General features: G+C 50.8%; 1 protein-coding gene across 4 annotated transcripts in view; it reads left to right on the top strand.

The window, feature by feature from the left end:
* The window catches only part of TMOD1 (tropomodulin 1), a 76,534-nt gene that overhangs the window by 25,671 nt on the left and 29,190 nt on the right, over window positions 1-21,673 (top strand). For all 4 annotated transcript variants that reach the window (XM_084628444.1, XM_084628447.1, XM_084628446.1 and 1 more), the window contains exon 4: window positions 15,834-15,953. In XM_084628444.1, coding sequence (XP_084484570.1) covers window positions 15,834-15,953 — 120 coding nt within the window. The remainder of the gene's footprint in view (window positions 1-15,833; window positions 15,954-21,673) is intronic.

The raw sequence follows: 21,673 nt of genomic DNA, 5'->3' as shown, positions 1-21,673 counted from the left end.
GCTTTGGTTGTAACACGTATTGTAGTGCAGAGGATCCCCGGGGCAAACAGAGATTTTAGGGTGAGGGCCGCTGTGCGGCGTGACTCAGTTCAGAGGAGGAAGAGCATGACCCACATACACGACGGAAACGGCTGTGTCTGAGATCTGGATGTTGAGTGCAGCAGCCTCCAAGCTGCTGGTGCTGATCCCACCGGTGTGGCAGCTGTCCTCAACACCAGCTGGCGGCAGAGGCAGATGCCAGACTGGCACCTGGAGCCAGATTTGGTCATGTAGACCAAACCAAGGCTCTTGGAAGCAGTCATAGAATCCTAGAATATCAGGGTTGGAAGGGACCTCATGAGGTCATCTAGTCCCACCCCCTGCTCAAAGCAGGACCAATTCCCAATTAAATCATCCCAGCCAGGGCTTTGTCAAGCCTGACCTTAAAAACCTCAGAGGAAGAAGATTCCACCACCTCCCTAGGTAACCCATTCCAGCGCTTCACCACCCTCCTAGTGAAAAAGTTTTTCCTAATATCCAACCTAACAGTCGTGTGTGGGTGAGAGATTGCAGCACACACAGGAAAACTACAGCTCCACCCTCCCTGACTCCTGTGTGAGAGCATTGCTCACTCCTTCCTTGTCCTCCCTCAGCTCGCGTGACTGCTCTTTGCTCCTCCTATGCCGACTGCTTCCTTGGTGGGTCCTCTTCCCTCCTCCCACTACCTGTGGGACTTGCGCAGTTCTGGGGCCTCGTCCCCAAAGTGCCCTGTCCCTGGCTGGTCGTCGACCCCACTTGTATATTTTCAATCAGTCTCTGTGCTGATGTGCTGCTGACTCTGAGATGTTCCTCTCCACTCTTGACCCTGGCTGACCAGTCCACAGGCCAGGCTCTCGCTCTGTCATCTCCCCTGAATGTCTAGTCAGTAGCTTAAGCATAATGTGGCTAAAATGGCATTCCTTATTTTTCCTATTGAGCCTTCTGTTTCCCCCGTCCAATGCCACGGTGACAATGCCCCCAATTTCCCCATCCCTGAGCCCCTTGATGTGGGGATCAGCTTTTCCTTCCTCCACCTCTAGACTGTCCAAGTCCTGCCAGATCTTCCTCCATCACATATGAAGGGTCTCAAAGCTCTTCCCTCTTCCTGTCAGCATCCTGAATGTTGCTTGGGCTTGGCTCCAGCCAACCACCCGTTGGAGCTCGGCACAGAGAGAGCTGAGGGATGGCGCCTTATCACGTGTTGGAAGGAGACCTGGAGCTGGCTGTCATCTGCGTATTGCTGGCACATAAGCCTGTGTTGGCTCATCAGCTGTCTCAATGACTTTGGGAACAGGATTGAGCCTTGCAGGACTCCATAGGCGAGGGCCTTGCTGGCGGAGAAACAAATGCCCATAATGATTCATTCTGAGAGGATGGGATATGGGTTTAGAAGTCTAACTGGAGGTACCCATTTAGGAGAACATTGTCCTCTGTCTGTTGGCCTCTGGGGTGATGTCATGTAGAATAACGTTCCCAGTTCCAGGTGCCATGTCTCCAGAGAGATCCTGACAAATTGGAGGGAGTTCAGTAAAACAACAGACTGGTTCTGGGTCTATGGGAATGTATTGGGGAGGGAAGAGTAAATGAGCTACATACGTACATCTTGGTTAAGGGAGCACGAAAGGGGATCATGATAACCACCTGCAAATACATGAAGGGTGTAAGCACAAGACTGCAGCGACACGCTCTGGTGCAACCGAGAGGTTATAACTAGGATCAGTGGGCTAGAATCATAAAATCATAGAATATCAGGGTTGGAAGGGACCTCAGGAGGTCATCTAGTCCAACCCCCTCCTCAAAGCAGGACCAACCCCAACTAAATCATCCCAGCCAGGGCTTTGTCAAGCCTGACCTTAAAAACTTCTAAGGAAGGAGATTCCACCACCTCCCTAAGTAACGCATTCCAGTGTTTCACCACCCTCCTAGTGAAAAAGTTTTTCCTAATATCCAACCTAAATCTCCCCCACTGCAACCTGAGACCATTACTCCTCGTTCTGTCATCTGCTACCACTGAGAACAGTCTGGAACCATCCTCTTTGGAACCCCCTTTCAGGTAGTTGAAAGCAGCTATCAAATCCCCCCTCATTCTTCTCTTCTGCAGACTAAACAATCCCAGTTCCCTCAGCCTCTCCTCATAAGTCATGTGTTCCAGTCCCCTAATAATTTTTGTTGACCTCCACTGGACTCTTTCCAATTTTTCCACATCCTTCTTGTAGTGTGGGGCCCAAAACTGGACACAGTACTCCAGATGAGGCCTCACCAATGTCAAATAGAGGGGAACGATCACGTCCCTTGATCTGCTGGCAGTGCCCCTACTTATACATCCCAAAATGCCATTGGCCTTCTTGGCAACAAGGGCACACTGCTGACTCATATCCAGCTTCTCATCCACTGTAACCCCTAGGTCCTTTTCCGCAGAACTGCTGCCTAGCCATTCGGTGTCTAGTCTGTAGTGGTGCATGGGATTCTTGCGTCCTAAGTGCAGGACTCTGCACTTGTCCTTGTTGAACCTCATCAGATTTCTTTTGGCCCAATCCTCCAATTTGTCTAGGTCCCTCTGGATCCTATCCCTACCCTCCAGCGTATCTACCTCTCCTCCCAGTTTAGTGTCATCTGCAAACTTGCTGAGGGTGCAGTCCACGCCATCCTCCAGATTATTAATGAAGATATTGAACAAAATCGTTTCCAGGACCGATCCTTGGGGCACTCCGCTTGATACCGGCTGCCAACTAGACATGGAGCCATTGATCACTACCCGTTGACCCTGATGATCTAGACAGCTTTCTATCCACCTTATCGTCCATTCATCCAGCCCATACTTCTTTAACTTGCTGGCAAGAATACTGTGGGAGACCGTGTCAAAAGCTTTGCTAAAGTCAAGGATCAACACGTCCACCGCTTTCCCCTCATCCACAGAGCCAGTTATCTCGTCATAGAAGGCAGTTAGATTAGTCAGGCAGGACTTGCCCTTGGTGAATCCACGCTGACTGTTTCTGATCACTTTCCTCTTCTCTAAGTGCTTCAGAATTGATTCCTTGAGGACCTGCTCCATGATTTTTCCAGGGACTGAGGTGAGGCTGACTGGCCTGTAGTTTCCAGGATCCTCCTTCTTCCCTTTTTTAAAGATGGGCGCTACATTAGCCTTTTTCCAGTCATCTGGGACCTCCCCCAATTGCCATGAGTTTTCAAAGATAATGGCCAATGGCTCTGCAATCACATCCGCCAACTCCTTTAGCACTCTCGGGTGCAACGCATCTGGCCCCATGGACTTGTGCTCGTCCAGCTTTTCTAAATAGTCCCGAACCACTTCTTTCTCCACAGAGGACTGGTCACCTTCTCCCCATGCTGTGCTGCCCAGTGCAGCAGTCTGGGAGCTGACCTTGTTCGTGAAGACAGAGGCAAAAAAAGCATTGAGTATATTAGCTTTTTCCACATCCTCTGTCACTAGGTTGCCTCCCTCATTCAGTAAGGGGCCCCCACTTTCCTTGACTTTCTTCTTGTTGCTACCATACCTGAAGAAACCCTTCTTGTTACTCTTAACATCTCTTGCTAGCTGCAACTCCAGGTGTGATTTGGCCTTCCTGATTTCACTCCTGCAAGCCCGAGCAATATTTTTATACTCATCCCTGGTCATTTGTCCAATCTGCCACTTCTTGTATGCTTCTTTTTTGTATTTAAGAGCAGCAAGGATTTGACTGTTAAGCCAAGCTGGTCGCCTGCCATATTTACTATTCTTTCTATACATTGGGATGGTTTGTCCCTGTAACCTCAATAAGGATTCTTTAAAATACAGCCAGCTCTCCTGGACTCCTTTCCCCATCATGTTATTCTCCCAGGGGATCTTGCCCATCAGTTCCCTGAGGGAGTCAAAGTCTGCTTTTCTGAAGTCCAGGGTCTGTATTCTGCTGCTCTCCTTTCTTCCTTGTGTTAGGATCCTGAACTCGACCATTTCATGGTCACTGCCTCCCAGGTTCCCATCCACTTTTGCTTCCCCTACTAATTCTTCCTGGTTTGTGAGGAGCAGGTCAAGAAGAGCTCTGCCCCTAGTTGGTTCCTCCAGCACTTGCACCAGGAAATTGTCCCCTACATTTTCCAAAACCTTCCTGGATTGCCTGTCACAGCTGTATTGCTCTCCCAGCAGATATCAGGGTGATTGAAGTCTCCCATGAGAACCGAGGCCTGCGATCTAGTAACTTCTGCGAGTTGCCGGAAGAAAGCCTTGTCCACCTCATCCCCCTGGTCCGGTGGTCTATAGCAGACTCCCACCACAACATCACCCCTGTTGCTCACACTTCTAAACTTAATCCAGAGACTCTCAGGTTTTTCTGCAGTTTCATACTGGAGCTCTGAGCAGTCATACTGCTCCCTTATATACAGTGCTACTCCCCCACCTTTTCTGCCCAGCCTGTCCTTCCTGAACAGCTTATATCCATCCATGACAGTACTCCAGTCATGTGAGTTATCCCACCAAGTCTCTGTTATTCCAATCACATCATAATTCCTTGACTGTACCAGGACTTCCAGTTCTCCCTGCTTGTTTCCCAGGCTTCGTGCATTTGTATATAGGCACTTGAGGTAACCTGCTGATCGCCCCTCTTTCTCAGTATGAGGCAGGAGCCCTCCCCTCTCACGAGCTCCTGCTCGTGCTTCCTCCCGGTATCCCACTTCCCCACTTACCTCAGGGCTTTGGTCTCCTTCCCCCGGTGAACCTAGTTTAAAGCCCTCCTCACTAGGTTAGCCAGCCTGCTTGCGAAGGTGCTCTTCCCTCTCTTCGTTAGGTGGAGCCCGTCTCTGCCTAGCACTCCTCCTTCTTGGAACACCATCCCCTTGTCAAAGAATCCAAAGCCTTCTCTCCGACACCACCTGCGTAGCCATTCGTTGACTTCCACGATTTGACGATCCCTACCCCGGCCTTTTCCTTCCACAGGGAGGATGGACGAGAAGACCACTTGCGCCTCAAACTCCTTTATCCTTCTTCCCAGAGCCACGTAGTCTGCAGTGATCCACTCAAGGTCATTCTTGGCAGTATCATTGGTGCCCACGTGGAGAAGCAGGAAGGGGTAGTGATCCGAGTGATGAGTCTCGGCAGTCTCTCCGTCACATCATCAATCCTAGCTCCTGGCAAGCAGCAGACTTCTCGGTTTTCCCGGTCGGGGCGGCAGATAGATGACTCAGTCCCTCTGAGGAGAGAGTCCCCGACCACCACCACTTGCCTCCTTCTCTTGGGAGCGGTGGTCGTGGAACCCCCAACCCTAGGACAGTGCATCTCATGCCTTCCAACCGGCGGAGTCTCCTTCTTTTCCCTTCCCTCAGATGTATCATCTGGTCCACTCTCCGCATTAGTACCTGTGGAGAGAACATGAAAATGGTTACTTACCTGTATCTGCCCTGCTGGTACCTGGACGCTCCCCTTTTTTCTTCTGGAGGTCACATGCTGCCAAATTTCTTCACCATCCTTCTGTTCCCAATGTGCAGCCTGCTCTGAATCTTCAGAACCTTGTGCCCGTAGAAACCTATCCTGACATCCGTCCAGGAAATCTTCAGTTTCTCTTATGCAACTCAGGGTCGATACCTGTTGCTCCAGACCTTGAACCTTCTCTTCCAGTATGGAGACCAGCTTGCACTTTGTACAGACAAAGTCGCATCTGTCCTGTGGAAGAAAGACAAACATGGCACATCCAGTGCAGGTCACAACAGCTGAACACCCCCCATCCATATTACCTTCCTTCTACGAGCTTCCCCAGGAGTTGTAGTAACTACTCAGAGAATCCGGCAAGATGTAAGCCTCAGTGGGCTCTCCCCAGGCAAACTCCTTTTGTTAGCTGCTCTGCTGTTCGCTGCCGAGCTGGTTCGCAACTGACTGGCTTTTTATGCAGTCAGGCCCACTTAAGGCTCACCTGGAACAAAGCACACCCAGTTCCTGCCCTTTTCAAACAACCAATCAAGCACACAGTCACACTGTCCTCACAGCAAACACTCAGATACTCACCAACACAGCCTCCTTAATGCAGCCCTTAGCGTACCTCCTCTCAGGCAGATCCCAGGCAAACTCCTTTTGTTAGCTGCTCTGCTGTTTGCTGCTCAGCTGGTTCGCAACTAATAAACTAAGAGGGAATATCATGATAAATGTCTCCACAATGGGATTTATTCACCTGCGGAATAAGCCCCCAAAGGACAAGTCGGAAGGCCTTTCACTTGGCATGTTTAGCCCTGGGCTGCCCGAGCACCAGTTAATACTCCCACACCAAACCTCCCTCAGGAACAGCACTCTGGTTCATTTCCTAGCAATGCATTCGCTAAAACCCAGAAATCACCAGCTAGCTCAGTAGCCATGTCCACACATGCCTTCTCCAGCATGTCTTCCCTCCCAGCACCCAGCCTCCTCAGAAAATGCCCTTTCAGAGCCATCTGGCAGCCAGCCACTGTGTACTCAATGCCCAACCTTGGCTTGATATCAGCTGTGAATTACAGAGACCCACGCACTGGCAGAGCCTAGAACTGGGGTACTTGTAGAAGGAGCAGTAAGATGCTGGGGTTAGTGGGATGTGGGGAGTAGGGCTGTACTGAGGGGTTATGGGTAGGGCAGCAAGGCTATGTGGGCATTACAGAAGAAAGAGAACAGGGTTTCTGGTTAGTGGGCACGGGTAGGGGAAGTGGTGGAGAGCAGCATTCCTCAGCTGACCTTTAGGAAGCTCATTGGAGCTCAGCTCCTCTGTGGCTGCATGTCCCCCCTCCCCTGCCCCATAACCTCACTGAACATCCCCTCTGCCCCGGCCCAGTCCCATTCTGCCCATACTCCCCCATGGAAAACCCTGCTCAGTCCCACTTCCAGCTTCCATCTGACCTGAGGGGGGGCAGAGAAGAGCTGGCTCTGATGAATTCCCTGTGGCTTCTCAGCATGCAGCTCTTCTCTGGTCTCCCTCCAAACCATGCCCCCCTCCAGCAGAAGCCCCTTTCAGCTCCCACCACTCCCTCCCCACAGCATCTAGTCAGTGGGCATGTCTGTGAGAATGCAGCTCTGGGGTTGGGGTTTGGCTGGGCAGGGCTGGTGGAGCTGAGCTTTCCCCTACGCTGGGTCTGAAAGCTGCCCTATTCCTGTGCTCTGGCATTGATCTGTGCGCATCAGAGGACTCGGGGCTCTTTCCTCTGCCATAGTCAGTACATCTTTAGTGAAAAAATATCATGGAAAATGCTGTTATCCTTGGCAGAGGTATGATGATAAATGGAAAGACTAAATTCAGTGCTCACGGTGTAAAATGCTTTAAATATCAAGTCACAGCACAACCTTAACTAGCCAACATGCCTCCATAAGACAATAGGGTTCAGAGTAGCAGCCGTGTTAGTCTGTATCCACAAAAAGGACAGGAGGACTTGTGGCACCTTAGAGACGAACCAATTTATTTGAGCATAAGCATCCGATGAAGTGAGCTGTAGCTGACGAAAGCTTATGCTCAAATAAATTGGTTCGTCTCTAAGGTGCCACAAGTCCTCCTTTGCTTAAGACAATAGGGAACGCTATTACAGTGGTGCAGGATGAAAGTGTTATAGGCATTTAGCATCTCCAGAGTCTGAGGTATTAGGAATTATAAGTCCTTCCAATTGTCTTTACAGCTAGTTAAACTATTTATAACACTCTGGGGAGGTAGATATGTATTTATATTAAATTTAGACACAGAGATGTTAAGTGACGTGCCCAAGTTGACAGAGCCAGGAATAGACCCAAAAGTTGCATGCATGTGCTGGACAATCGTGGCTTTAGTTCCCGGGAGCAGATGGCAGATGAAATTCAATGTTGATAAGTGTGAAATTATGCACATCGGGAAACATAATCCCAACTCTACATACAGAGTGACGGGGTCTAAATTGGCTGTTACCACTCAAGAGAGATCTCGGAGTCATTGTGGAGAGTTCTCTGAAAACACCCACTCCGTGTGCAGTCACAATCAAAAAAGCGAACAGAATGTTGGGAACCATTAGGAAGGGCTAGATATTGAGCCAGTAAATATCATGTTGTCTTTATATAAATCCATGGGACGCTCACACCTGCAAATCTGGTTGCCTCATCTCCGAAAAGATCTATTGGAATTGGAAAAGGTTCAGAAAAGGGCACCAAAAATGTTCACGGCTATGGAACGGCTTCTGGATGAGGAGAGATTAAAAAGACTGGACTTTTCACCTTGGAAAAGAGACAGTGGGGGTGGGGGGAATGACAGTCTATAAAATGGTGACTGGTGTGGAGAAAGTGAATAAGGAGGTATTATTTACCCCTTCACATAGCACAATAACCAGTGTTACCCAGGGATGCTGGAACAATTTGTATAGGAGGGGTGCTGAGAGCCACTGAACCAAACTGTAAACCCTGCATACGAATGGAAACCACTTCAAACCAGAGGGTGTGGCAGCATCCACAGCACCCCTAGTTCCAGCACCTATGGGGTCACCAAATGAAATTCATAGGTAGCAGGTTTAAAAGAAACAAAAGGAAGTGTTTCTTCGTACAACAGACAGTCAATCTGTGGAACTCCTTGCCACAGGATGTTGTGAAGGCCAAAATTATAACAGGGTACAAAAAATAACTAGATAAGTTCATGGAGTATAGGTCTATCAATGGCTATTAGCCAGGAAGGGCAGGGATGTAACCCCATGTTCTGAGAGTGTCCCTAGCCCGTGACTGCCAGAAGCTGGGAATGGGTGACAGGGGATGGATCACTTGATGCTGACCTGTTCTGTTCATTCCCTCTGGGGTGCCTGGCATTGGCCACTGTCAGAAGACAGGATACCGGGCTAGATGGACCTTTGTTCTGACCCAATATGGCTGTTCTTATGTCCAATCACTAGACATGCTCCCTTCCCATGGTACCGAAAAGGATACTAGCAACAGACGCTGAAAAGCTAGTGTTGTTCTAGACAAGTTTAAATTGATCCAAGAATTGTGTGTGTGTGTGTGTGTACACTACCTTATCTTTAGAGCTGTGCAGAGGACAGAAATTCCATTTTGAGAAGGATTGAGATTGGAACAAACCTGAAATTTCTGAAGTTCTATGCAAAGGAAAATTCCTAAACAAATTTGTTTCCTGTCAGTCAAAACATTTTGTTTCTATTTTGACTTTTTAAATTTTATATTATAGTACAAAATAACAAAAAAATTGGAAATGAGATGTTTTGACACTGTCAGAACACTTTCCTCCCTGGCTTTCTTCGAAAATGAAATTCTGGCAAAAATTATTTGATTTTGTGAGAGAAGGTGTGTGAGATAATATCTTTTGTTGGAACAACTTCTGCTGGTGAGAGAGACAAAACTTTTGGCTTACACGGAGTTCTTCTTGAAATCTGGGAAATGTACTCAAGAAGTTGCAGCTAAATTCGAGGTGAAACGGAAGTTGGTCCAATAAAAGATATTACCTCACCCCCTCCTTTCCCCTCCCCATCTTGTGAGGTATAGCTCATATCCTGGGACCAACATGGCGACAACAACGCTGCATATGTCATTTTGAGTGTGGTAGAACTGCATATTCTGACAGAATGTTATCCCATCGACATTTCTCCGACCAGCTGTAATTTTCTTGTGAAATAAGAGTACCGTGCATTGTTGCTAAGACTAAGATGATGTAATTGAAATCACAGAAGTCGCGGAATCCATGACTTCTGTGACCTCCGTGACATTTTCCACTTCAGTCTCGGTGTGGAGGGCTGGAGCTGTCAGCTGGCAGAGGCCCTGAAGCTCTGAGCTGCCATGAGCAGAGGGGCCCCCAACAGCTCCCAGCCACCATGGTCTGGACCGGGTCCAAGCTGCCATGGGTGAGGGTGGGGCCCCTGCAGCTTCTAGACACCATGGGGGGACCAGGAGCTCCCAGCCACTGTGAGCTACGGGCGACCCAGGGCTCCCAGCTGCAGCCGCGGCAAGGGCTGGACTCCCCGCTCCTTTCCCCTTCTGCAGCGGGGCTGGGGCTCAGGCCCATTTTGTCCCTGTTATTTGTAATAAAAATCAGGGACAGGTCAAGCGCTTCCATGAATTTTTTTTTTATTGCCCGTGACCTGTCTGTGACTTTTACTAAAAATAACCGTGACAAAATCTTAGCCTTGGTTCTTGCTGATGCACACGCATGTTACAACGCTGGTCAGGAATCAGACTTCTATGGATGCAGCGATGCAGGTTTAATTCTATGTATCGACTCAGAGCTGAGATTGTCAGTCACTCCAGGCCTTCCAGCCATTTCAATCGGAAATGCCCCTAGACCAAACGAAATGCCGTTACGGGAACAGGCCTGACACTTTATTTTTGCCAGAGCGGCGACAGGGCACAGGGAAACTCCTTCCCCTTGCCTCGGCGTAATCACACTCGGAATGGAAAGTGAAAACGGGCCGTTGGATGCAGGGCCATGCATAGCGCCTTGTGGCTTTCCATTTCATCTTGAGAGACAGCACCAGGCAGCTGCTTCTTTGTGCAGGCTAAATATAGCCCCGTTCAGGCGGGGTGCTGCTTCTTAACAGCTGTGGCATGCAGTCTTTGTTCTCCTTGTCAGTGACTGTGTCCCTGCTGACGCTGCAGTCAGACCCAGGACAGAAATAGTGCCGAGTGACATTCCACGCGGAGAGCCCCGGGCCTGCTATCTCCTTTGCCAGGCCCGTTTCCCGGACGAGTCCTGGTTCCCTGTGTGCTGTGCGTGACTTCTCCCCTTGCACTACCCCTCCCTGCAGCAGCATTCTGGAAGCGCGCCCCTTTGTCTTCTCGGTTGACACGAGCTGTCTAATGCTGCAAGCAAGGCTCCTCCGGGGCGACTGACCCTTCTGGCCGGTGAGAGAAGTCACTGATCTCCCCATGCAGTGCGGGGCGGGGGACGATCTCCCCTCTGGTGCAGGGCTGGCCTCTGGACTCCTGCTCTCACTGCTCAGGGGGACAGACTGGGGGCTCTCTCGCTGGTAAGAGCGACAACCTCCCGACGGGCCCAGCTTCCCCAGCAGCATAGGTGCTGGAACTCGGGGTGATGGGGGGCTGCTGCACCCCTTGGCTTGAGGCGGTTTCCATCATATGCAGGGTTTACAGTTTGGTTCAATGGCTCTCCCCACCCCCACGATACACCCTGCTTCAGCCCCCCTGCACAGCAGGCCTGTAGCCAGACAGGACGCGGGGAGCCCTCCCTCAGGAAATGCTGAGATGTTCCCCTCCGCGCCGAAAACTCAGGCACTGCACTGCTGCCCTCCTCCCCACACAGACCCATTGGGCGCCTGGCCGCCGCTCTGGTCAGGGTGCTGCGAACGCCAGGGTCTCACTCCCCCTGCCAGCAGGGTGGGCAGCCCTGGCGCCCCATTGCCCTGGCGTAGGAGGAGGGACAGCCCTGGGGTGGGTGGTGGGAAGCGTTAGGATGGCGGAACTGACAAGGGAGGTGGTGGGCAGCCGATGGGGAGGCTGCACCTCCCTGGAGCCACAGGCCTGCCCCTGAAGATAGGGATGGCAGAGGAGTCTGGGGCAGAGGCGCCAACTTTCCAAGTTCCTGGGGGTGCTCGACCCCTGCTCTGCCCCAGGTCCTGCCACCACACCACCCCTACCCCCAAGCCCTCACCCAACCCCACCTCTTCCTGCCCCCGTGGCATGGGAGTTCATCATTACAGTAGCACCTAGAGATCCCCACCATGATCAGGGCCCCCTTGAGTTAAGCACTGTACAGACATAGTCTGAGATTATTCCTGCCCCAAAGAGCTTGCAGTCTAATGGAGCAAAGGTGGGAGGGGAAACTGAGATGCAGAAAGGGGAGTCCCTACCAACTGGCCCTCCAGGGGATTTAAGGGGACCTGGAGCAATGGGTGGTTGGGGGCCTGGAGCATGGGGTCATCATGGGACTGTGCGTGAGGCAGCAGGAAGCTCAAGGGTTGCAATGGGAGAGCGCTCTCTGCCTATATCACCAAGCTGTCACCTGGTGAGCCAAGATGACCTGACCATCACAGGGGGGGAAACAAGCAAGAGGGGGAAACAAAGAACAAAGCCAGCGAATTCACAGGAATAGTTCTTCAAGGGGGTCAGTGCTCTGTTTATCATCTACACCCGAAAGTGTCTCGTTCCTTTTCCCCAGAGATTTCTGACCTCTACAGCAAGTCCTTGGTTTACTGGGGAAAGCCTGAGCTGGTGCCCTGCCCTCCCCAAACACAGGGCCTGCTCCATGGGTGTTCGGCTCTAGGCAAGTTCCTTTCTGTCCTGCATACGGCTTCAGGATTCCAGAGCAGGGGTTTTCAACTGTTTTTCATTTGCAGACCCCTTGGAAAATTTCAGATGGAGGCACAGACCCTTTGGAAATCTATTGTCTATAAATAGAGTTGAATGCTGTTCAATCTAATTATTTCACAGCCCCCTTAGATATAGTCCGTGGACCTCAGGTTGAGACCACTGTTCCAGAGCACTGTCGTGTCGTTCTCTCTCCTCCCTTGCAGTGAGCTGGGGCTGCCCCACCACGCCACAGGGGGCCCCACAAAGCTAAGATACATCATAGCTACAGAGTCACTGTGGGTAAATGTCATGCGAGTATGACAGTAATTTCATCTCTACAAATGGAAATAAAGCACACTAAAGCCGAGGTGTTCAAACTGTGGGGCCCCCAGATAGGGTTCCCTCCTGGCCGGGATTTGATCGGCCTGGTTTTTTTTGTGGCTTTACCAGTTGCCAGAAAAATAATTTAATCTGCTGGGTTTTTTACGTGGGTGTAAAGATTTGCATTATTCTCCCAATACACGGAGACGGGGAAGGATTGTGTGTCCAGCGAAGGCCGCTGCAGTGTTCGGTACCGCAGGTTGAGTGACGACAGCTCAGAACTGTTGAGAACAGGGCAGCTGCCCGCCCCCGCCGCACAGCCCGGGCCTGGGGGAGAGGGCTTGAGCCACGGGAGAGTGAGGAGCCGACGATGTTCTCAACCCCCTCTGTCTGGGGGCTTTCGCCAGGTCCTGTCGGTGGCTGACACGAGGGGGGGGGTGTTGCCTTCTGGTTGGAAGCTGGAGATTGCCTCGTGGAGGGGGGCGGGTTGCTGGATTTTTGCCTACCCCTAGAGGGTGCAGAGGAATGTTGAGGGAGGCGAGCCTTGCCGGGCGGCTCAGGTTTCAGCCCCAGGCGGTGGGGTTTAGGCTTAGGCTTCGGGTTCTAGGGAGGCATTGGGGGGGGGCACTGCTTAATTTCTGCCTTGGGCCCCAGCAAGTCTAACCGGGCTGTGGGCCTGCTTCTCCAGGCCCAGACCCCTCCCATGCCCAGCAGCCTCTGAGAGGATGGCTTAATGGAGTACCCCATGTGACAGGTCACTCTGTCCAGCCTGGCTCTCCTGCAGTGCGGCCACTGCCCTGTGTGCTGATGGGTGCTAGAGGAAATCCAGTTGGCTCTGCTGACTTGTGCGCTCCCCATCACTCTCACTGCTGCTTTGCTCCTGCTTTTCCTTCCACCGAGTTCAGCCTGCAGCTTCAAACAGCAGTGATTTGCTCACAGTCTGTGCAAGCTGTGTTGCTCACCAGGTGTCTGCACGTGTTTGGAAGCTGCACGTATTTGATGCTGCATTTGGAGTTTGAGCAAATGTTGTTAGAAAAGGCCACACAGGATAAGACCCATTTATTTCTCCTGGGTCCCTGATCGGCTAAGTCTACCCCTATGTGGCGAGAGAAGCCATTTCAGTTGGCTTCCCAGAGAACGGTTCTGTTCTAGTCGAGCTCTCTGATCAGATGGCAAATCAGAGCAAACAAACATTTTCTCCCTGCCCCGTCTTCCTGCCATCAGCTGGTGAAAGGTAGCTGTGCTGGTGGTCAGCTCCCTCCGGCAGGCCTGTGGCTACAGTTATTACAGCCTGGTTAGAGCTTGTCCAGGAAAATGGTTCCTGACTCCAAGCAGTTGGGCAGGAAGCTTCCCCAGTGCCTCGAGGAAGAAGAATGATCTCTATCGCCGGGACTCAGGGCCGGCGCTGGACTTCCCACCCTGCCATGGTGCAAAGCCTATGGCTGCCTCTGACCCTGGGCAAGTCATCTCAACTTTCTGAGGCTCTGCAGCCACTTGGGTGAGGTAGAGGGAGACATGTGGCAAGGGGACATTAAGGAAAGTCTGTAAAGTGCTTTGAGATTTTTGGATGGCACCTGCTATAGACCCATAATGATTAGTGTTCTGCACTAGCTGGGCTCAGGCTCCCTGCTGCGCAGACTGCCCCTGGGTACCTACCCCCACATCCCCTCTTTGGGGACCACTGTCTTTCCTGACAGTCTGCACACCTTCCCTGCCTCTCTGTTGTCCATAGGTGTTTCCTCATCTCTGCGGTCTTCACTCAGACGCTTCCTCAGACTCCAGTTTCTCTCTCTCTACGACTTTGGTATCCCCTGCACCGCCAGACTCTAGAGTACACTGGTGCCCTGTTAATCTGCAGGGTAAGACTTGCCCCTCCTGGTGCCATTTCCCCTGACAGTGCACATCTGCTCCCACATTCTGTGGCTTCTCTCCCTCTCTCTGCAGTACTGTTACCCATGCCCCCTGATTTGCCGTCACTACCTCCGCCCTCCTCTCTCCCCTCCTTTCTCCCACAATTATTTAGAGAACTGTGCCTGTGAATGTGTGTGGTTGCTCTTTCCTGTCTGTTTCCCAGCTAGATAGTTGGTGAAAAGACAGTGCTCAGACCCAGATTAGGTCTAGAGGAGGCTTTGGGTTTGGATTAGACAGTCCAAGTCCTTGTGAATTGGTTTTCTGAGATTTTTGGTCCCAAGTGGTGGAAATCTCATGAGATCAGTGTTTCTCACCAGACTTCTCCTGCCTTGGAACTAATCCAGATTGAATATGAAAAACTCAAACTCAGAACCACAGGGGTTGGTTTGGATCTGGGCTTTCTAGTCTGAACCATCAACAACCACCACTCCAGAAACCTGGGGAGGGAGCTTAGAGTTCCAGTTAAGACCTGTCTTTACTCCTATGTAAACCACGGTGATATTTTCCATGGTATGGTCAGTGGTCGCAGTGAGCCTGCAATCCCCTGACTGTGTGTGAACCCAAACTTGGCCTGAGGTTCACAGTAACATGGGAGAACTGGGTTACTGGGTTACCCAAGCCCTTTTGAACTTGAGGCCTCTCCTTCCCTAGGTTGCACATGAGCGGAGGTCTCTTGGAGAGATGCTGTGGTGCTATGTTTCCAAGGTCAGTGGAAGGGCAGGACCTGCCTCTGGAACTTGCTCCCCCAACTGCCCTTCAGATCACAGCTTGAGCCAGCTCCAGATCAGGCTGCTAGGCTCTTGGCAAAATGTTGTTTTCTGTTTTTCTATTGTGCATTTGCTGTGGTCTGTCCTGGTCTGGTTAGCTGAATGCCTTCAGCCAGGCCTATTTCTGTGAAGGGCAGGACACGTATGAGCTCCGGGCACTGTGTGTTTTTGATAAATGTTGTTCAGTTTGTAGGTACTGTTGTTATACAGAGGCCAGTAAATATATAAAATTCCCTGGCCTGAGAAGTCAGGCAAGTCACTTCTGACCCAGAGAGTTGCAGGAGCCCATTTAGAATAAATCTGAGATAGATTTGTAGAGCTCTGGAGTCTGGGCTACATTCTGCTTGCCTGTGACTTCCTAATTCTGGTTAGGGTTTCTTTGCTCACTGCTCTAGGATCCATAACTCATCCTCCAGGTAAAGCTAGTCAGAGGGCAGAACGCACTCCATGCAGAGGGTCAGCAGCAGGACTAAGCACCGTATACGTCCTTCTGCACTGCAGGGAATTTCACCGAGAATTCTTTGGAAGTGAATCTGTGCACCAAGTAAATCTGACTCAGTGATCGCTAAACAGGAGCCAGCAGCTGGACGGCCATTGACATCACTTTGTATTTATAGGGAAAGTCTGGGTCCCCAAGCAGAAGCCAATCGACCCTGTTTTGGAAAGAGTAACACTGGAACCAGAGCTGGAGGAAGCCCTGGCTAACGCATCTGATGCAGAACTCTGCGACATTGCTGGTAAGATCCAGTTCCAGTTGGGAGGGTCTTACAGACCTGTCTGTTGTTACTCCTCCTCGTTTGTGGTGTGAAACAGGTTACTGCCTTCTTCACAAATGCTGCTTTCTGCTTTTTATTTTAATGTTGTTGCTTAAGATTTGGTTACAAAGTCTACCCTGCACTGGTAAAGGGTTTGGTAGGATTTACTCAGTGACTACAAAGGAATTATAGAATAAAGTCTGCCTATCTGTCTTTTCCAAACCAGAGGCCAGACTGATCTATGGGTGGGGAGGGTGTTAAAGTATCTACTCAAAAAAAGAGGAAATATTTTCTGCTTTTTCTTCTTTCTCTTTCTGAGTCTCTGCATTTATTGTCAATACTCGCAGCTTCTGCACATGAAAGCTCATCCCATGCGAGTGTGTCCTTTGAATGAAGCACATGGAACCTAGTCTGACTCTTGTCCATTATGGGTTTGGTTTGTTCGGGCAACCTATCTGAGAGTTGGTGGATTAGAGCAGGAGAAGGGAGGGGGCCAGTTTCTAAAGGGACCCTTTCTGTGTGCTGGAAAGGTTTTGTTTCATTGCAATTCTTTCTGATAGTCAAATTTTGCTATGTTAGCTTCAGAAGAGGGTGAATCCGAATGTAGGAGTGTTGCCCCCCTGTAGCACGTCGCGACTCACTGGTGCGGCGTCTCCTGCTGGTCATCCTAGGAATTAGCACTCCAGCCTCCGGAGCACCCTCTGCAGGCCAGTGTCCCGCTTGCGTCAGGTCCCCGTGTCCCTCCCGGACCCCGGTGTCCCTGCCCTCGGGGTTCTGCCCTCTGCAGTACCCCCGCAGTCCCTGGGTCTCCCCGCCCTGGGGAACCCCCACCCTCTATCCCCACCTTGCCTCAGCGGCTACTGCCAGGCTTCATCTGGCCCCTGCACACTGGGGCAGACTGCAGTCTGTACCACTCATCATGGGCAAGGAGGGTTTGGACCTGCTGCCTTTGCCTAACCTTGGGCTGCCCCTCTGCAACCCCAGTACCTGCTTTAGGCCTTCAGCAAGGCCTGCAGGCTGGGGGTTTTCCAGCCTGGAGCCCCCCAGCTCCTCTGGCCTTTCCCCAGCCCTGCTTTACTCTAGGTACCCTGGTGAGCTCCCAAGCAGCCAGGCCCGTCTCTCTCCACAGCTAGAGAGAGACTGCCTGAGCCCCTGGCTCACAGCCTTTTCTAAGGCCAGCTGTGGCCTGATTGGGGCTTGGCCCCTGCTGTAACTGCCTTCCCCATCAGCCTATCCTTTGGCTCCCCTGGAACATCCCTTTCCCAGGGCTGTTTTGACCCCTTCAGGGCTGGAGCGGGTGCCCACCCTGCTACACCCTCTATCTAGCAAACTAGGATTTGCTGGGGAATGTCAAGAAGATCAAAAGGTGGCTTTATTACAGTGTGTGTACCAGATACTAAAGGGCTATTTCATTTAGCAGAGAAAGGCATGACAATTACCCATGGCTGAAAGTTAAAGCAAGACAAATTCAGATTAGAAATAGGCACAAATTTGTAACAGTAGGATGATCTCCTTTCATATGCATTGCAAGTCGATCTCTACTTGTTTGGCCATCTAATGGCTGCATCATCCAGGGTAGTCAGGAGTTACAGCCCACCCACCAGTCTTCTGAGTTCTCCTCCACCACGTTGACCGTTTTCATTGCTGCCCCATAGTCACACTGGGCAGATGGGGCTAACCCAAGTTTCTGCATGGTGGCAGCCACTTTGGCCATTCCAGTCACCAGCCAGTTAAGCCTAGTCCAGGATCTGCGTCCCAGGTTGCAAACATGTGGATGTACGCAAGGGCTTCTGAAATTCGTTGGCATGCCAGTTTCTCTAGCCCAAAGTTGCTGCGACACTACGAGGACGCAGCCGTCAGCCCTGGCATGCGGCTGTTCATCCGAGATGGCGCCAGACCAGCAGTGCAGTGGTCGTGCATGAACCAGGGCCACAAAAGGATGTTGCCAAGTCACTCAGGGCAAGTCAGCAGCAACTGCGGGTGTCGGTGTTTTCTTCTGGAGGTGGGTGGATCTTGTGGGAAGTGCATATTGCTCATTTGCACCTACTGGAACCGTTGTCAGCCTTGTGTGCAGCAGGCTGCACGTTATTCCGTGGGAGCAAATACCCCTGCCAGGGCCGAGGTTCGTAAAACATTTGCCTCTGCTCCCCAGTAGGTTCCTGCTCGCGTCTGTATCACAGCAGTGCTGGAGGTGATCGTTTCCTTCACGTGTTCCAGGGTCCGCTTTGGTAGAGTGTGGCCCAGCTTGGCTCCTAAGGAAATGACAACTGTCTGGAAAGGGAGAGGATGACCCTCAACACAGATTGTCAGGGGTCGATTGGTCGGGATCCTTCAGCTGGAAGGTTGTGGCCCCTGTCTTAGACGTACTTACCTTTGTCAGTGGAGACTTACATTATGTGGCCAGAGCATTCATGTCCTGGCTGAGTGACCCTTTGCTATCATGTGCATCGTCACCCACATCAGCAAGACAGATGTCATCTGCACATATGTACTTATCGGCCTTACTTCTGGGTAGGTCGTAAGTATGTATGTTGAAGAGGAGAGCAGCTAGTCTGCTACAGAGCTGCCTAAACCAGCTGACTTTGTCTCCAGTTCGTAGGCGCCGACTTCCTCTCTACCCGGGGAGTGCTTGACCCCCCCCACACACACACAGCTTTTCTGCAGCGTTCAGGAGGCGCTGGGAGGGAGGGAGAGGAGTTGATCGGCAGGGCCGCCGACGGGCAGGAAGCACTGGGGGAACTGGGGAGCTTGGCTGCCAGTGGGTGCTAAGAACCCGCTAATTTTTTTTCATGGGTGCTCAAGCCCTAGAGCACCCACAGAGTCAGCGCCTATGCTCCAGCTAGCAAGATGAAGCTCTGATTTGGTATCATTTTCGTGATAAACCACATCATGGGCTTACAGGGAACAGTCTGCAACAACTTAGTGGTCAGCCCCACATGCCAGACGGTATCACCTGCAGCTGACGGAGCCTCCAGAACAGCACCAGCTTTCTTGCTCTTCTCAAAGGCATCTTCAGTGTCTTCTGTTAAGTGACAGGTTTCAGAGGAGCAGCCGTGTTAGTCTATTCGCAAAAAGAAAAGGAGGACTTGTGGCACCTTAGAGACTAACCCATTTATTTGAGCATGAGCTTTCCTGAGCTACAGCTCACTTCCACGGTATGCATCCGATGAAGTGAGCTGTAGCTCACGAAAGCTTATGCTCAAATAAATGGGTTAGTCTCTAAGGTGCCACAAGTCCTCCTTTTCTATTAAGTGAGTGACTTGGTTTTGGGTATAACGTCCTCGTCTGAAGTCAGCCTGAACAAAGGGACAACCACTGAGGATGATGCCCAGGGGAGTGATGGATTCTCCATCTCTTGGTCCTCAGATCATGGCTGGATGCCTTTCTGGAAGACCTGCTTTCCCCCTTCTCACCATGCATCATAGCCAGTAGCTGCTGTGCTTCTAGCTGAAGAGCACAGGTGTGCTGGAGGTAGCAGGTTGCAGGATTTCTTTTGGAATTTCTCAGCAGTAGAGTCTTTGTTTTTGCTCAGACGGCACAAAGGGAGCAGAGACCAGCCACAAGTCCCCAGTGCGCACCCAACAGCTCTTCTGCAGCCCTGCTTGCAGGTGGAGAGTGAGTGCTGAGCTGCAGCTGACCCCATCTGGCAGGTGGTTCCCTGGGGACCATTACCAGATGGCATAGTGTAAATCAGCCCCTAGGCTCCTCCAAATTGTGCCAGGGATGGCCCAGATCTGGCTAGAGCAGGGGTAGGCAACCTCTGGCACACCTGCCAAAGGTGGCACATGAGCTGATTTTCAGCACCGGTCCTGGGGGCTCTGCATTTTAATTTAATTTTAAATGAAGCTTCTTAAACATTTTAAAAACCTTATTTACTTTACGTACAACAATAGTTTAGTTATACATTGTAGACTTATAGAAAGAGACCTTCTAAAAACGTTAAATGTATGCCTGGCACGCGAAACCTTCAATTAGAGGGAATAAATGAAGACTCGGCACACCACTTCTGAAAGGCTGCCGACCCCTGAGCTAGAGACTCGGGAAACAAGCATCAAGCGCCCAGGCAGGCTGCCTGTAGTGGAATGCTAAACTGTATGATATGTTCAGCCACTAGGTGGCACTGTGTGCAACAGCCGGTGCATCCGATGAAGTGAGCTGTAGCTCGCAAAAGCTCATGCTCTAATAAATGGGTTAGTCTCTAAGGTGCCACAACTACTCCTTTTCTTTTTGCGAATACAGACTAACACGGCTGCTACTCTGAAACCCATCTTATTTTAGCTAACCTCAGCCATACACCTGTCTCAGTCCTCGTCCTCAAAGGACACCGGCCCAACACCTTCAAAGGACAAGCCTGGGAGCTTAAAGTCATAACTCTCTGGACACTAAAATCACGGTCTTCATAAAGATGCTGGATTTATGGTTTATTACCACAATCTGTAACCCATTAACCCCCCTTTTTTGTCCTATGGCTGCAGGGGTGTTAATAGGCCACTCTACCTTGACCGGTCCTGTAGAATATGTGCTAACTACTTATGCTAAACAATCTATTCCACCTGGCATTTAGCTGTGATGCTCCGTGTATGTTTCCCAGACCTGAAGAAGAGCTCTGTGTAGCTCGAAAGCTTGGCTCTTTCCCCGACAAAAGTTGGTTCAGTAAAAGATGTTACCTCACTCACCTTGTCTCGCTAATATCCAGGGATCAACTCGGCTACAACGACACTGCAAGCAACAGTGGAAGTTATTTGTTGATTGTCTGTTAAAACAATTCCACCTGACTACATGGCCTGGGGAATGCCATGGCACATTAGGGTCACGTCTGCTTGATGCCCTATTAGATCTTTGTGGTGGATGACAGTAAATTCAGTCTCTATTTTAAGTTCTCCGTGACCCATCATATGTGAGATAATTAATATAAATGTTTGTGGGGGACCATTTTTTCTTAACAATAGAAATGAAGAATTAAAAAGACTAACTGACTTTTTTAGTAGTTTTAGTGCTCAGTCTTCATTCTCAAGAAACCATGGATATGTGCCCCTGAGAGATAAAGAATTTACTCGGTTGGTTTTATGGCAGCCACAGCCATGGCTGAAGAGACCCACTCGAGAGAGACAATCTCTCTCTGCTGCATCTGTCACATTTAAAAGTGGTATTTCAATCCTTTGGACTCTGCCTTATGCAAGCTCTTTTCTCCTCTGCTAAGCTAGACTGCTTCCTCTCGTAACTCTGGAGATCCCTGTTAAGCCCTTGTTTCCAAAGGCTGCAGTCCTGAGTGTGATCTTCCCAGGTGTCTACATCCATGTCCATTTCTTTGAGGCCTCGCTTGCACATATCCTTGAAATGCAATTTTGGGTGTCCTTTGGGTCTTTTTCCAGATGCCAGTTTGAGGGTGTCCTTTGGGATGCGCCCATCATTCCTTTGGCACACATGCCCAAGCCAGCAGAGGCGTCTCTGTTGGAGGAGTGTTTGCATGCTGGGTATTGCTGGCCCATTTGAGCACCTCAGTGTTGGTGACTCTGTCCCTCCAGGAGATTCCAAAGATTTGACGAAGGCAACGCACATGAAAGCTGTTGAGCCTCTTTTCCTGGTGAGAGTATCAGATCCCTGTCTCGCTCCCGTACAAAAGTGTGCTGATAACACGTGCACAGTACACGCAGATCTTTGTGTGTTCTGTCAGTTTGTTGTTTTGCCAGACCCTCTTGTTC

Source organism: Lepidochelys olivacea (assembly GCF_965140295.1).
Source record: "Lepidochelys olivacea isolate rLepOli2 genome assembly, chromosome: 5".
Classification (NCBI taxonomy): domain Eukaryota; kingdom Metazoa; phylum Chordata; order Testudines; family Cheloniidae; genus Lepidochelys; species Lepidochelys olivacea.
The sequence above is the reverse complement of the archived record's forward strand: the minus strand, read 5'-3'. Positions and strand labels throughout refer to the sequence as shown.